This window comes from Mercenaria mercenaria, chromosome 9 (genome assembly GCF_021730395.1).
Source record: "Mercenaria mercenaria strain notata chromosome 9, MADL_Memer_1, whole genome shotgun sequence".
NCBI lineage: Eukaryota > Metazoa > Mollusca > Bivalvia > Venerida > Veneridae > Mercenaria > Mercenaria mercenaria.
In genome coordinates, this window is record NC_069369.1 from 65,557,822 (window position 1) to 65,571,715 (window position 13,894).

The 13,894-nt window shown below is 37.4% G+C and overlaps 1 protein-coding gene across 3 annotated transcripts in view; it reads left to right on the forward strand.

The window, feature by feature from the left end:
• Positions 1-13,894, forward strand: part of LOC123547326 (rho-related BTB domain-containing protein 1-like) — a 42,324-nt gene that overhangs the window by 17,031 nt on the left and 11,399 nt on the right. For all 3 annotated transcript variants that reach the window (XM_045334333.2, XM_045334334.2, XM_045334332.2), the window contains exons 3-8: positions 197-300; positions 2,173-2,364; positions 6,228-7,144; positions 9,546-9,664; positions 10,570-10,809; positions 12,705-12,853. In XM_045334333.2, the coding sequence (XP_045190268.2) occupies positions 197-300; positions 2,173-2,364; positions 6,228-7,144; positions 9,546-9,664; positions 10,570-10,809; positions 12,705-12,853 (1,721 nt within the window). The remainder of the gene's footprint in view (positions 1-196; positions 301-2,172; positions 2,365-6,227; positions 7,145-9,545; positions 9,665-10,569; positions 10,810-12,704; positions 12,854-13,894) is intronic.

Genomic DNA, 13,894 nt, shown 5'->3' on the forward strand with positions numbered 1-13,894 from the left:
TCTGTAGCTAACTTATCCCTATATTTTACATATCTAGCAGATACTGGAGCAGTCTGTAGCTAACTTATCCCTATATTTTACATATCTAGCAGATACTGGAGCAGTCTGTAGCTAACTTATCCCTATATTTTACATATCTAGCAGATACTGGAGCAGTCTGTAGCTAACTTATCCCTATATTTTACATATCTAACAGATACTGGAGCAGTCTGTGGTTTCGGTAGATGGAGGATATGTAGCTCTTAGATTATGGGATACATTTGGTTACCATGACAAAGACAGAGGATTTGCTTACAAAGGGTATTTATGATATGTTTCAATTATTTTCTTATTCGATAAGTTGTTGTTTGCTTTAATTCTTGAGTAATTGTGATGTTCAGTAATAAAATGTTTCTATTCTTTTGTCTGGGAATTGTATGATGGAGAAAATGTTCTCATGTGCACCATAAATAACAGTATTTCTGTATTTCATAAAGTCAAGTCATGCATGTGTCACATTTAAGTTTTTCAGAGTAATTTTGAAAGGAAAACTGTACAATGTGAACTTTTTTTTCTCTTTATGTTTCGTTCATAAAAGAATGTTTGGTTTCCTCCTTGCAAGTGAATTTTCGTTTTGATGTTTTATACTTGATAGACCATTGTGAGTCATAATTCCATATGCTTACTTGTTAAAAAGTAAGAAAATCTGCTGGGGTATGGGGGCATCTGTGGTAGATACATGTTCTGTATAGTAGAAAACATCAAATTACTTTTTCAAAAAATTATTTCCTTTTATAATCAGAAGCAGTTATTTGCAATACCGGGGGTAATGTTGATATTTTTGAAATAGTATCATTATGTCTCCCCCAGGAGACATATTGTTTTTGCCCTGTCCGTCTGTCTGTCCGTCCGTACGTCACACTTCATTTCCGAGCAATAACTAGAGAACCATTTGACCTAGAACCTTCAAACTTCATAGGGTTGTAGGGCTGCTGGAGTAGACGACCCCTATTGTTTTTGGGGTCATTCCGTCAAAGGTCAAAGTCACAGGGGATTGAAAATTGAAAACCATTTCCGATCAATAACTACAGAACCACTTGACCCAGAACGTTGAAACTTCATAGGATGATTGGTCATGAAGAGTAGATGACCCCTATTGATTTTGGGGTCACTCCATCAAAGGTCAAGGTCACAGGGGCCTGAACATTGAAAACCATTTCCGATCAATAACTAGAGAACCACTTAAACCAGAATGTTGAAACTTGATAGGATGATTGGTCATAAAGAGTAGATGACTCTTATTGATTATGGGATTACTCCGTCAAAGGTCAAGGTCACAGGGGCCCGAACATTGAAAACTATTTCAAGTCAGTAACTTGAGAACCACTTAACCCAGAATGATGAAACTTGATAGGATGATTGGTCATGCACAGTAGATGACCCCTAATGATTTTAGGGTCACTCTGTTAAAGGTCAAGGCCACAGGGGCCTGAACATGGAAAACCATTTCCAATCAATAACTTGAGAACCTCTCGACCCAGAATGTTGAAACTTCATAGGATGATTGTTCATGCAGAGTAAATGACCCCTATTGTTTTTGGGGTCACTCCATTAAAGGTCAAGGTCATAGGGGCCTGAACATTGATAACCAGTTCCGATCAATAACTTGAGAACCACTTGACCCAGAATGTTGAAGTTTCATAGGATGATTGAACATGCAGAGTAGATGACCCCTATTGATTTTGGGGTCAGTCTATTAAAGGTCAAGGTCACAGTGGCCTGTTCATGTAAAATCATTTTTTGGAAATAACTTGAGAACCACTTGACCTACAATGTTGAAACTTAATAGGATGATTGGACATGCAGAGTAGATGACCCCTATTTATTTTGAGGTCACTTGATGAAAGGTCAAGGTCACAGGAGCCTGAACAGTGACTTTAGAACCACTAGGCCAAGAGTGTTGAAATTTAGCGTGATGACTGGACATGCCAAGTAGATGATCCCTATTGCAGCCAACCATCAGTGTCTCTTCGACTTTCGCTCCTGACCCCTATTGACTTCTTGCCTATAGGACTTTGCATTAGGGGAGACATGCGCTTTTTTACAAAAGCATTTTCTAGTTTAATCTTATTTCTTTTATTTTGTAAGGCAAGATCTAAGTCTCATTTTTCTCTATTTCTGTCTCTATTAAAGGGCTGATGTCATCTTGTTATGCTACAGTGTGGCTATGCCAAGGTCACTTAACAATATACGCAAAATTTGGATACCAGAGATCCGAAGACGTGCACCTACCACACCTGTTGTTTTAGTTGGGTGCCAGACTGACCTACGGTACCTATACAGGGATGAACATTATCAGAAGATACATAAAGGATTAATGTACAAGTAAGTATGGTCAAAGAGTCTTCTATAGCTCTGTGGTTAGTGCACTGGCTTCTCAGATGGAAGGTCATTGGTTCCTAACAACACCAGACGCTGGATTTTCCATGATTTTTGTGTTCACCTGAACTTTTTTAAAGGTGAGCAATAAATATAGGTTGATTATCTGGCATCATACAATGACATTTTAACTTAGATATCTTCTCTGAAAATACTGATATACATATGGTTCCACTTGACCCCTTTTAGGGGCCTCCAGGGCAAAAAATAGAAAAACATTGGAAGAACTTCTTCTTACAAACCTTCATGAAACTTGGTCTGTGGCATCATTGTATCATCCTCACTCGGGGGGTTTAGGGCCACTGAGCTAAAAGTAGAAAAATCTTTAGGGCAACATCTTCCTATGAACCACTTGACGGAACTTCACTAACCTTGGTCTGAAACATTCTTGCATGGATCTCTTTCAGCTTAGTTCAGTAGTTCTGTTTTGCCCCATTTAGGGATCACCAGAGCTAAAAATAGAAAAAAATCTTTAAATTACTTCTTGTTACGAACCACATGTTCGAGCTTCACCAGACTTGGTCTTAACATCCTTGTATGGTCTTCTCTGAAATTTATTCAAATGGTTTCACATGGCCTGTTTAAGTTGTCAGAGCTTAAAATGGAAAACTCTTTAAACAGCCTCTTGATAAATCTTAACCAAACTTGTATATCCTTGTGATGGACCTCTCTCAAGTGTACCGAAATGGTTCTACTTTCCCTTCCACGGGCTGCCAGATATAAAAATAGAAGCTAAAATAGCAAATTTGGTAAACAGTTTCTCATTAACTGCTTGAAAGATCTTTGCTAAATTTAGTTTTCAGTATCCTTGGAATTACTTTTCTCAATTTTATTTAAATGTTTCTGCTTGACGGCAAGTAGGGGCTGTGTCAGAATAATTTGTATACCGGTATGTAATATATTGATAACCTAACACATAAGCACAGATAGTGCTTGACTCCCTTTTCATGTTGTCATAGCCAGGGCTTGAGCGAGGGATCGACTTGAGCGAAAAAGTCGCTTTGTAGCTCCCCACTTCGCTCTAATCTAACATCAAAGCGAAATTCAAGTCGCCCGATTTTTTTATCCAAACTCCTCCCGTTACAGTATCCGCTGTCAGGCCTGTTGACACTTGACTCGAATACACGATGGCACAATTTAATCTCCGCCTACTTCAGATTACGGAGAAGTGCGAATGTGACACTTGTTTTGTAAACTGACTGTTGATAAACAAAGCAGTACAGTAGGGATTTATATTACATAAGTTTTGACCTTTAGAAAGTATCTTACCGTGACTAGCTCCAGTAATTTCCTTAAATCCACTTAATTTTTACTCGTATTTTTCAAAACCCCAATTTTAGAAACATAATATTATCACTGACACTTTCTGTGACTAAAATAACGTAACTGAAATTTACACAAATTTTTGACATCTGCCATCAGAAACTGGGTTAAACCTGTTTGACAACTGTTTCTTTTAATGTGTGCCGACACCAGCATATCAAAGAGTCACCAGCATATCAAAGAATGTATTCGTGTGATGTCATAATGATGTCACTGCTTCCTATTGACATGTATTTAATTCACACACTAGTTATTTAAAGTGACTGACTTCGAGTGCAAAGCACTGGGAGCTTGATTTATTTTTTGCTGATATGGAATTAACTTTTTTTAATTGTATTTATATTTAAAGGGTTTTCTTGGTTTGGGCAATCATTGCAAGAGTGAAAAAAAACTTAAATTTGCAGTTCTTAAAATCACATTAGATTCACAAGGTTTAAAATGATAAGAAAACAGAATCACTGACATTTTCAGTGAATTTGTTATTTACTTTAAATTAATAGACTTTTTAAACAAAGACAGGAAATAATAAAAATAGTTACGTTATATTAAGCATACATTGTATTTAGTTCCTTTTTCAACTTGCATGTCATGGTGCTAAAATCTTTCCACGTTTTCCCTAAAATCTCGCCACTTCTCCCTAAAATCTCTCCACTTCTCCCTAATCTTAGCTGAGGGAGAAGTGACTTCTCCCTAAAATCTTAGCCTAGCTTAAGCCCTGATAGCTATAATTTTTGTTGAATTGCTGTAATTAATAGAATTTGGGTCATTTGTGGCTGATTTGGGTTCGTTATGTGGATGGCTGGGTCCCAGCTTCGCACATTATGTCATATACAGAAGTTAAAGGGAACCAGATATTTGATAGAGCAAGTACTCGTTGTAAAACGTTATGTTTAAATTTGGACCAATCAGAAACAAGTTCTAAAAATAGCACGTCTGCTAGGGTATAAATAGGTAGATGGATGACAGAGAGCTCATTCGGTATCCAGCAGTTGTAGAAGACACATCGAGGATTCAGCTAATAATTTATCCCAGTACCTTGAGAAGGAGACTATTGCAGTTACCCTGTCAGGGCGGATAAATTATTAAAAAGAAGACTTTGGAAGTTCTTAGACTAAAGAAGAGTAGCAGAATTTCGGTAAGGTTTCGAGCTATAGGGCCAGCGCATAGGAGTTTTACCTTAAAGGTAATTGAATGCTATAGACGATAGCATATATAGGCTGAGCATCGGGAAGCTGAGACAGAGACCCAGTGTTTGGTAATCTACTGAGATAGTAGGAGAGTTCCAGCTTATAGACGGTTCAGCATTATTGGCGAAGTACAGCCAAGGCATCGGGGATAATACCTATATGGTAGTTGAATGCTACATATGATAGCATATAGGCGCTGAGCATCCAGGAGTCAGGGCAACCTTATAGAGTTTGAGAGGACAGAGGCCGAGCATCTATGCGATAGGACTTGTATGTTGTTGATTCAAAGACATTGTCTGACGGGAACTTCAACAAAAAGACCAGTCAAGTATAGAGAGTCTCCAGCCTATAGGAGTTTGAGCTAATCATTTTTAATTGAAGATTGATAGTTTGAAACATTTAGTGATTTGCCTGATCCCTGAAATTGTCTAGCTCATAATAGAAATCATTTACAAATCATTGGTACACGAATCATTTAGGCAAGGTAGCTAGAGGAAAATTCTATATATGAGATATTTGGTCTCACCAGCTCTACGTTTTAACAAAGGACATTCTACATTCGTTTGTCAGCTAGTCTAAGACATAGTCACCTTACCATTGTTCAAGATACTAAAGGCGTAGGCACTTCCCTGGGTCATATAACCAGTATCCTGACAGGCTGCCAGAGCTGAAATAGAAAAGTCTTGTTAACAACTTCTTTTCACAAGCTTGATGGACCAGACTTGATATGTAACACATTTGGTAAATTTTCCATGAGTACTGATTACGCATTTTGGCACTCATCACCGCAAAAAATAGAAAAATCTTTAAAACATTTTTAATGAACTGCATTATGGATGTTCACTAAACTTGGTCAGGTGCAAGGTCAAAAGGTCAAAGTCCTCCAGGTGAGTGACTTATGCATAGTTGGGCCTCTTGTATAAAAAAAGTATGTAATGTCTTTCAGAGAGACCTGTATTTTGGTCTAGTGAAGATGCTTAAAACATAGAGATAGAGGAGATTATATGTGGTAGGCTCTATGTAACTATATGGTTAGGTTGCCAAAAAATATGACAAATCATGCTAACAAGAATTTGACTATCAAACTCTATTTTTCTTACCTTTTCAGGTTAGCAAAAGCATATGTAACTATACATCTATTTTAACTGCACATGTCAGTTAGATGTAAGCAATGTCGTTAAATAGATTTTAACTTTTCATTCACGGTTTTACCTGTGTATCCCTTTAAGAGAGCCAGTAGTAAAATACTGCAAACTTAAATGTCAGTTTGGTAAAAACTGGTTTAAAATTACATTTCAGAGTTGTTCAGGAAAAAGACATTATTACACCAGAACAGGGAAGGTCTGTTGCAAAAGAAATAGGAGCGCCCTATTATGAATGTAGTGTATATACTAAGTATGGTATAGAAGATGTCTTCCTAAATGTGATTCGTGCTGCCATGGTCGAAAAACGAAAGATACGTTTCTGGAGTGCCTTTTTGAGACGTATTCAGTACCCACAGATTCAAGCACCAATGAAATTACCACCGCTGTTGTTGCCAAAAATTGAAATTCCTGAAGAGACTTTACATGATGATTTATGTGACCTACTTCATAACCAGTCTGAGGGAGATGTCGTATTTCTGGTACGTGGACAGTGCTTCAGAGCACATAAAATATGCCTAGCTGTTAGTGACATCATATTTGAAAAGCTATTTTTAGGCAGTGATGCATTAGTAACAGAAAACGCGAATAAAGTGTTAAAACGTTCTTTATCCTCCCATGGGAATTCAAACATTAATACACAGTCTGGTAGTGAAACGAAGTTTCGTAGAAGCTCTGATACAGTCGGCCCTGATATCCTAAACATTAGGCCAGACTATTCAATTTTAGTGCATTCCGCATTTTTAACTGTTGAGGAAAGAAAAGCTTGTGACAATCCATACAAACCAGGGGAGGTCACTTACCAAACAGTCGTAACTGTTAGAAATGAGATTACACCGCGGGCATTTCAATTTATTTTGGAGTACCTATATACAGGGTCAGTACGAGAAGATTATGATGCATTTGAAGAGGTGTTGGTTGCATGTGGAATATTGCACTTGACTGACCTGGCATTGATGATTTCGAACTTGCGAGGAGGTGAAGAGTATTTAAATATGGAGTTAGAAAAGCAGTTTAAAGAATACAGGAAAAGCAAGTTACGTGAAATCGCATTGAAAAAAGAGAGACTGACAGGTATGTATATAGCTCTATCTAGAGTACATTGAAGTGGATTTGTATCTAGACGTTAAGCTATTGGACATGGGTTTTATACCATTTTCAACAATATTTTATTATCCCCCGACGAAAGTCGGAGGGATATAGTTTTGGCGTTGTCCGTCCGTCCGTCCTTCCCTCCGTCCTTCCGTCTTTCCGTCCATCCGTCCGGAGCCATATCTAGGAAATGGTTGGGAATATTTATTTAAAACTTCATATACATGTTCACCACAATGAGTTCTTGCGGCCCGTCAAGTTTCAGTCAGATTGCCCAAGTAACACCAGAGTTATGGCCCTTAGAAGTTTCTAGTGTTAACTATATAGGGTACTATAAATATGGCAATTTCTGCATCATAACTTTTGATATATTTGACCTAGAACTATGAAACTTAAACAGAATTTAGATCACCATAATGTGGTTGTGTACACACAATTTCATTTGGATTTATTTGTAAATTAAGAGTTATTGCCCTTTAATTGTATAAAAATCCACATATTTGTACATAACAAACTTACCATTTTGTAGAATTTCATTAAATTTCTTTCATTCTTTTCCATGAACATTTCTTGTAAACATGTGAAGTTGTGTACCCACACCTGGTCGCCCCCTTACCTTGATCACACACCTCCCCCCCTATCCCCCCCCCCCCCAAAAAAAAAAAAAATTCATTCCTTATTTTAGATTTTTTTAAAACAAACTTCATATACATGTTCACCACTATGAGGTTAAGGGGCCCATCAAGTTTCAGACAGATTGCCCAAGTAACACCAGGGTTATAGCCCTTAGAAGTTTCTAGTGTTAACTATATAGGGTACTATAGATCTATAGATATGCCAATTTCTGCATCATAACTTTTGATATATTTGACCTAGAACTATGAAACTTTAACAGAATTTAGAGCACTATAATGTGGTCGTGCACAGACAATTTTGTACGGATTTCTTTTTGTAACTTCAGAGTTATTGCCCATAATTGTCTAAAAATCCACATATTTGTACATAACAAACTTACCATTTGGCAGAATTTCATTAAATTTCTTTCATTCTTTTCTGTGAACATTTATTATAAACATGTGAAGTTGCGCACCCACACCTGGTCACCCACTTGCCTTGGTCACACCCCCTCCCCCTTCCAACCCCCCCCCTCCCAATTTTTTTTTTTTTTTCATTTATTTTAGATTTTTTTCAAACCTTCCAAGTTGTACTATTCCCCCACCTCACTTCTCCACTCAGTCATGCCCAGCACTGATCATACATCCTCTGCCCCCCCCCCACCCCCAACTTCCCCCTTTTACCTTTTTTTTTTTTTTTTTTTTCATTTTTAATTTTCAATCAATATTTATAATCAGCATGTGAAATTTTGTTTCCTCTCCCGTTCCCCTGCACCCCCACCCCCTAAAAAAATAAATATATACATATATCTATATATAGATATATATATTTCCATCCTTTTTTTTTTTTTTTTTTAAATGTTCAAACCTTCAACATGTTAAGTTGTGACTGCACAAACCTTGCCCTCAGCCATGTTCAAGATATCTTATCTGTGTTCTCTTAAGGACATCTGATCTTTTAAGTTCAAATGTACATGTAAAACAGCAACACCTGGTGCCAAACCACTCGAAGACAATATTTCATTCCAGTTAAACTTCAAGCTCACATTTCAATTAACTGCATTTAATTTTAAAAGCTAAGCTTATTACAGTAAGCATATCCCATTCAAAATAAATTCTTTAGTCCGGATCAGAGTATCATACATTTATTGTGTACTCTTTAATTAAGCATTTGTTTTCTGTTAAATTGATTTTGACTAATGAAATTATTTGCTTCTTATTAACATCCTTAACTTTTTGCCGGATATATCTTTTTGCCATTCCTCTCCACAAACCCTTTCGGCGGGGGATACCAGTTCATCGAATTTGCTTGTTTTTATAGTATTCAGGGCCGGCAAATTCAATTGTCTGTATTGCCCAGGTTGTCCCAAAGCTTGTACAGACAAGTGAAATTTGACCAAAGTTTACTATATAACTATCATACGGACAAGTAAAAAATAGCAAATAACAAAAACGAACAAGCAAGTCAAAATCAGATTTCGCCACCCCTGCAGTATGTAGAAGTGCTTAAAAAACCTTACCAGTTCCTTGACATATTTTTACACAAAGTATCTGCCAGTGTTTCCACATGAATCAAAGGTGGTGCACTAGTGTTTTCTGTTAAATGATCTCAGAGAAAAGTCATTCCTGGACCAGACTATTTTTTTGCAGTACTTTTTTAGCTAACAGGGTGGGTTAAGTATCATTTATTGGCCATTTTAAATGAAATTAAAAATTTTGTAAGAGAGCATCAGGTGTTTGTATGCTAAACCATGTACAATATAATTTAGATGTTCGTTTCCTTGTGGACGATGGTGCTATTCGAGCACACAAGCCGTTATTGATGGGCAGGTGTGAGATGATGTATGCAATGTTCAACGACAATTTTAAGGAGTCTTCAGCTGATTCTGTGAGTAGATCTGTTTCTTTTTCTTTGAATGTCACTAGTCTTGTTACTGTGTTAGCAGCTAAACTTGTCAGACGCCATAGTTAGGTCTAACCTAACTCCAGGTACAAAACCATTAAAAGGATTGAACGTAAAAAAGATGTATGAAGGACATTTTTGCTGGTAAAAAATTAATGACAGTGCAGACAGGATAAAAAGTTGAACAAATATGGGAAGATAATGATTATAGGGATAAGAATAGAAAAATAATCTATATATTTCATTTTTTCAACAGCTCCATTGCTCTTGAATAGAGGGACTATAGAAAACACATAGGCAGTTTTTCACGTTGACGTAATTTCCTTTTGAATTTAAATGTTTTGGGGCTGTAATGCATTTATGTTTTGCCACGGAATATGCATATATTAAATGGTGTTTTAACAGCATTTGAGCACGAAAATCTCTCTGTTAACACATGATTTGTCTCCTGTTAAAACACCTCCGTAAAGTGATAGGAACAGCAGTTTTATGCTAGAATGCTAGGGAGTATCTGTGTCCTGTGGACACATTTCTAATCATTTTTTCTGGGGTCTAGAAAAATAGACACAAGACAGTTGCTTCAGTATGAATCAGCATAGCCACATCACTGCCCCTACTACATGCAGATATATAAAGTATTTAGAGCATGTAATTGTTCTGATATACAGTCAAACCTGTGTTAAAGACCACCTCTGAATAGAGACTACCTGGCTCTAAAGAGTTAGACCACATGTTTTGTTTCCCATTTGAACATTTACAGTGTATTTTACCCTGTGAATAAAGACCACCTCCCAATAAAGACTGCATTTTGGCTTTCCCAAGGGTGGTCTTTATGGACAGGTTTGACAGTATGTGAGAATATTGAATTATTACACATGCTTGCATTGTAGATTGTGTTGCCTGGCATTTCCCGCGATGTGTTCCTTGCTATACGAGAATTTCTCTATACCGGTGAGTGTACCAGTGGAGCGACACTGAACTGCCTCGGCATTATTGAAGCTGCCAACCGATTCTGTCTACCGAGACTGGTGCGCTTGGTAGAGGCAAGGGTGTGCCAGGATCTCACAGACGCAGACAAGGAGGGAGAAGATATCATTGAGGATGTTCTTAAATTGTTGGAACCCGCGCAGGTTTGTCTCAATTTTCTTACATTTCTGTACTGTAATGGTTAAAATGGGTGACTTTGGATTAGTGACTCCTCATGTTCGAGTGCTGTGCAGGTTGTCATGTGAGGAAACCAAAGAGTTTGCTTACAGGAATATAAGTAGTTTTACCAAAGTGTCCATCTGTGCCTGAAATAGCGGTAATATGAGGAGGCACCTATGATTCTTACTCTTTCAACTGAAGAAAGGAAAGTTTGCAATTTCTTAACTAAATCCATTGCCTCCCATGCACCTACCCCTTTCCTAAAAAAAAAATGAAGATAACTCTTTCAATCATATTTGACGTGTTTTTAGCTCACCTGTCATAAAGTGACAAGGTGAGCTTTTGTGATCGCGCGGTGTCCGTCGTCCGTGCGTCCGTAAACTTTTGCTTGTGACCACTCTAGAGGTCACATTTTTCATGGGATCTTTATGAAAGTTGGTCAGAATGTTCATCTTGATGATATCTAGGTCAAGTTCGAAACTGGGTCACGTGCCATCAAAAACTAGGTCAGTAGGTCTAAAAATAGAAAATCCTTGTGACCTCTTTAGAGGCCATATAACTCACAAGATCTTCATGAAAATTGGTCAGAATGTTCACCTCGATGATATCTAGGTCAAGTTCGAAACTGGGTCACGTGCTGTCAAAAACTAGGTCAGTAGGTCTAAAAATAGAAAAACCTTGTGACCTCTCTAGAGGCCATATATTTCTCAAGATCTTCATGAAAATTGGTCAGAACGTTCTCCTTGATGATATCTAGGCCAAGCTCGAAACTGGGTCACATGCCGTCAAAAACTAGGTCAGTTGGTCAAATAATAGAAAAACCTTGTGACCTCTCTAAAGGCCATATTTTTCATGGGATCTGTATGAAAGTTGATCTGAATGTTCATCTTGATGATATCTAGGTCAAGTTCGAAACTTGGTCACATGGGGTCAAAAACTAGGTCAGTAGGTCTAAAAATAGAAAAACCTTGTGACCTCTCTAGAGGCCATATATTTCATGAGATCTTCATGAAAATTGGTCAGAATGTTCACCTTGATGATATCTAGGTCAAGCTCGAAAGTGGGTCACGTGCCTTCAAAAACTAGGTCAGTAGGTCAAATAATAGAAAAACCTTGTGACCTCTCTAAAGGCCATATTTTTCATGGGATCTGTATGAAAGTTGGTCTGAATGTTCATCTTGATGATATCTAGGTAAAGTTCGAAACTGGGTCACGTGCCATCAAAAACTACGTCAGTAGGTCAAATAATAGAAAAACCTTGTGACCTCTCTAAAGGCCATATTTTTCATTGGATCAGTATGAAAATTGGTCTGAATGTTCATCGTGATGATATAAAGGTCAAGTTTGAAACAGGGTCATGTGTGGTCAAAAACTAGGTCAGTAGGTCTAAAAATAGAAAAACCTTGTGACCTCTCTAGAGGCCATACTTGTGAATGGAATCTCCATAAAAATTTGTCAGAATGTTCACCTTGATGATATCTAGGTCAAGTTTGAAACTGGGTCACGTGCCATAAAAAACTAGGTCAGTAGGTCAGATAATAAAAAGACCTTGTGACCTCTCTAGAGGTCATATTTTTCATGAGATCTTCATGAAAATTAGTGAGAAAAATTGGTCAGAATATTTATCTTGATAATATCTAGGTCAAGTTCAAAACTGGGTCACATGAGCTCAAAAACTAGGTCACTATGTCAAATAATAGAAAAAACGACGTCATACCCAAAACTGGGTCATGTGGGAAGAGGTGAGCGATTCAGGACCATCATGGTCCTCTTGTATTATGAATTTACCAAGCAATTGTTAATAACATGTTTAACTTTCTGTGTGATGCTAATTTTGTTTCCACCATTGATGAAAGGTCATGAATATTTATGTTTACAGTTACACAATGCAGAGCTGCTGAGTGACTGGTGTGTGAAGTATCTAAGCAACCATTTCCTGGTGATCAGACAGAAGTATCTGAAGCTGTTCCATAAACTCTGTGCTGACAACATCAAGTTCATTGAAAGGAACAAATGGCCACCAGAATGGTAAGTTACGTGTAATTAAGGAGGTTATGTGTCATTTTACAGTTTTTAACCCTTATCCTGCTAAATTTCTAAAATGGACTGGTCCATCTTTCAATTTGGACAGTACCATTAACTGTTAAAAGGGGTGCTTACCAAAAAGAAACTGACTGAATGGCTAACAGTGCAGACCATGAACAGACTGCACAGATGTACAGGCTGATCATGATCTGCACTGGCCGCAAATGCAGAATCAATCGTGTCATGATAAGGGTCTATACTGATTGGCTACACAATGTTAGATACACATAGATATTTTTTTTCCTAGGCTAAAGTGTCTTTGTACTTGCATTACTTTTTGATTAAATACAAAAAGTTTTCAAGGAAGATAATGAAAATACAAATACTGGTTGATGATTTTACACTACATGTATTTCAGTACAATATCTGTTTTAATTATTTTAATTATCAGCTATTTGAATAAGACAAAAATTGAGAAATAGGGAGTTAGGTTCAGCTGCTTCCACTTGTGCTTTCAATAGTAGAGTTTTCATTATATGTTCTGTTTCAAAGATAAAGATTCAGAAAAATATATTAGCCACTGTTTTTCCTCTTCAAAATAAATGTCAGTCATATTTGTCCAGATACTGGTTTACCCAGCAGAAGAATTTACCACTTAAAGTGACCCCATTGGAGCCCCTGTTAATAGGCAAATTTTACATCACTAGGTCAGAATGGTGATATTTTTGTATCAGAAGCTCAAGAGAGTTTGTGGTTCTACCCAGGTGCCAACGGGAGTCTGAAGCCTGGGGTCTTACTCCACTGTCAAAACCTAGAAAGTCATAATAAGACCTATAAATGTGTAGATGTGACTTTAAACCCCTTTCCTCACTCTCTGCCTCCCCCCCCCCCCCCCCCCCCCCCCCAACAAAAAAAAAAACACTGTAAAGCACATATTTTCGCTGGGTCAAAATTTTGAGTATGTTCGCGAGTTTTTATTTTTTCGCGAAATTGTAAAAGTGGTATCCTAGTATTCCTACTTAGATGTGAATTATACAAAATTTA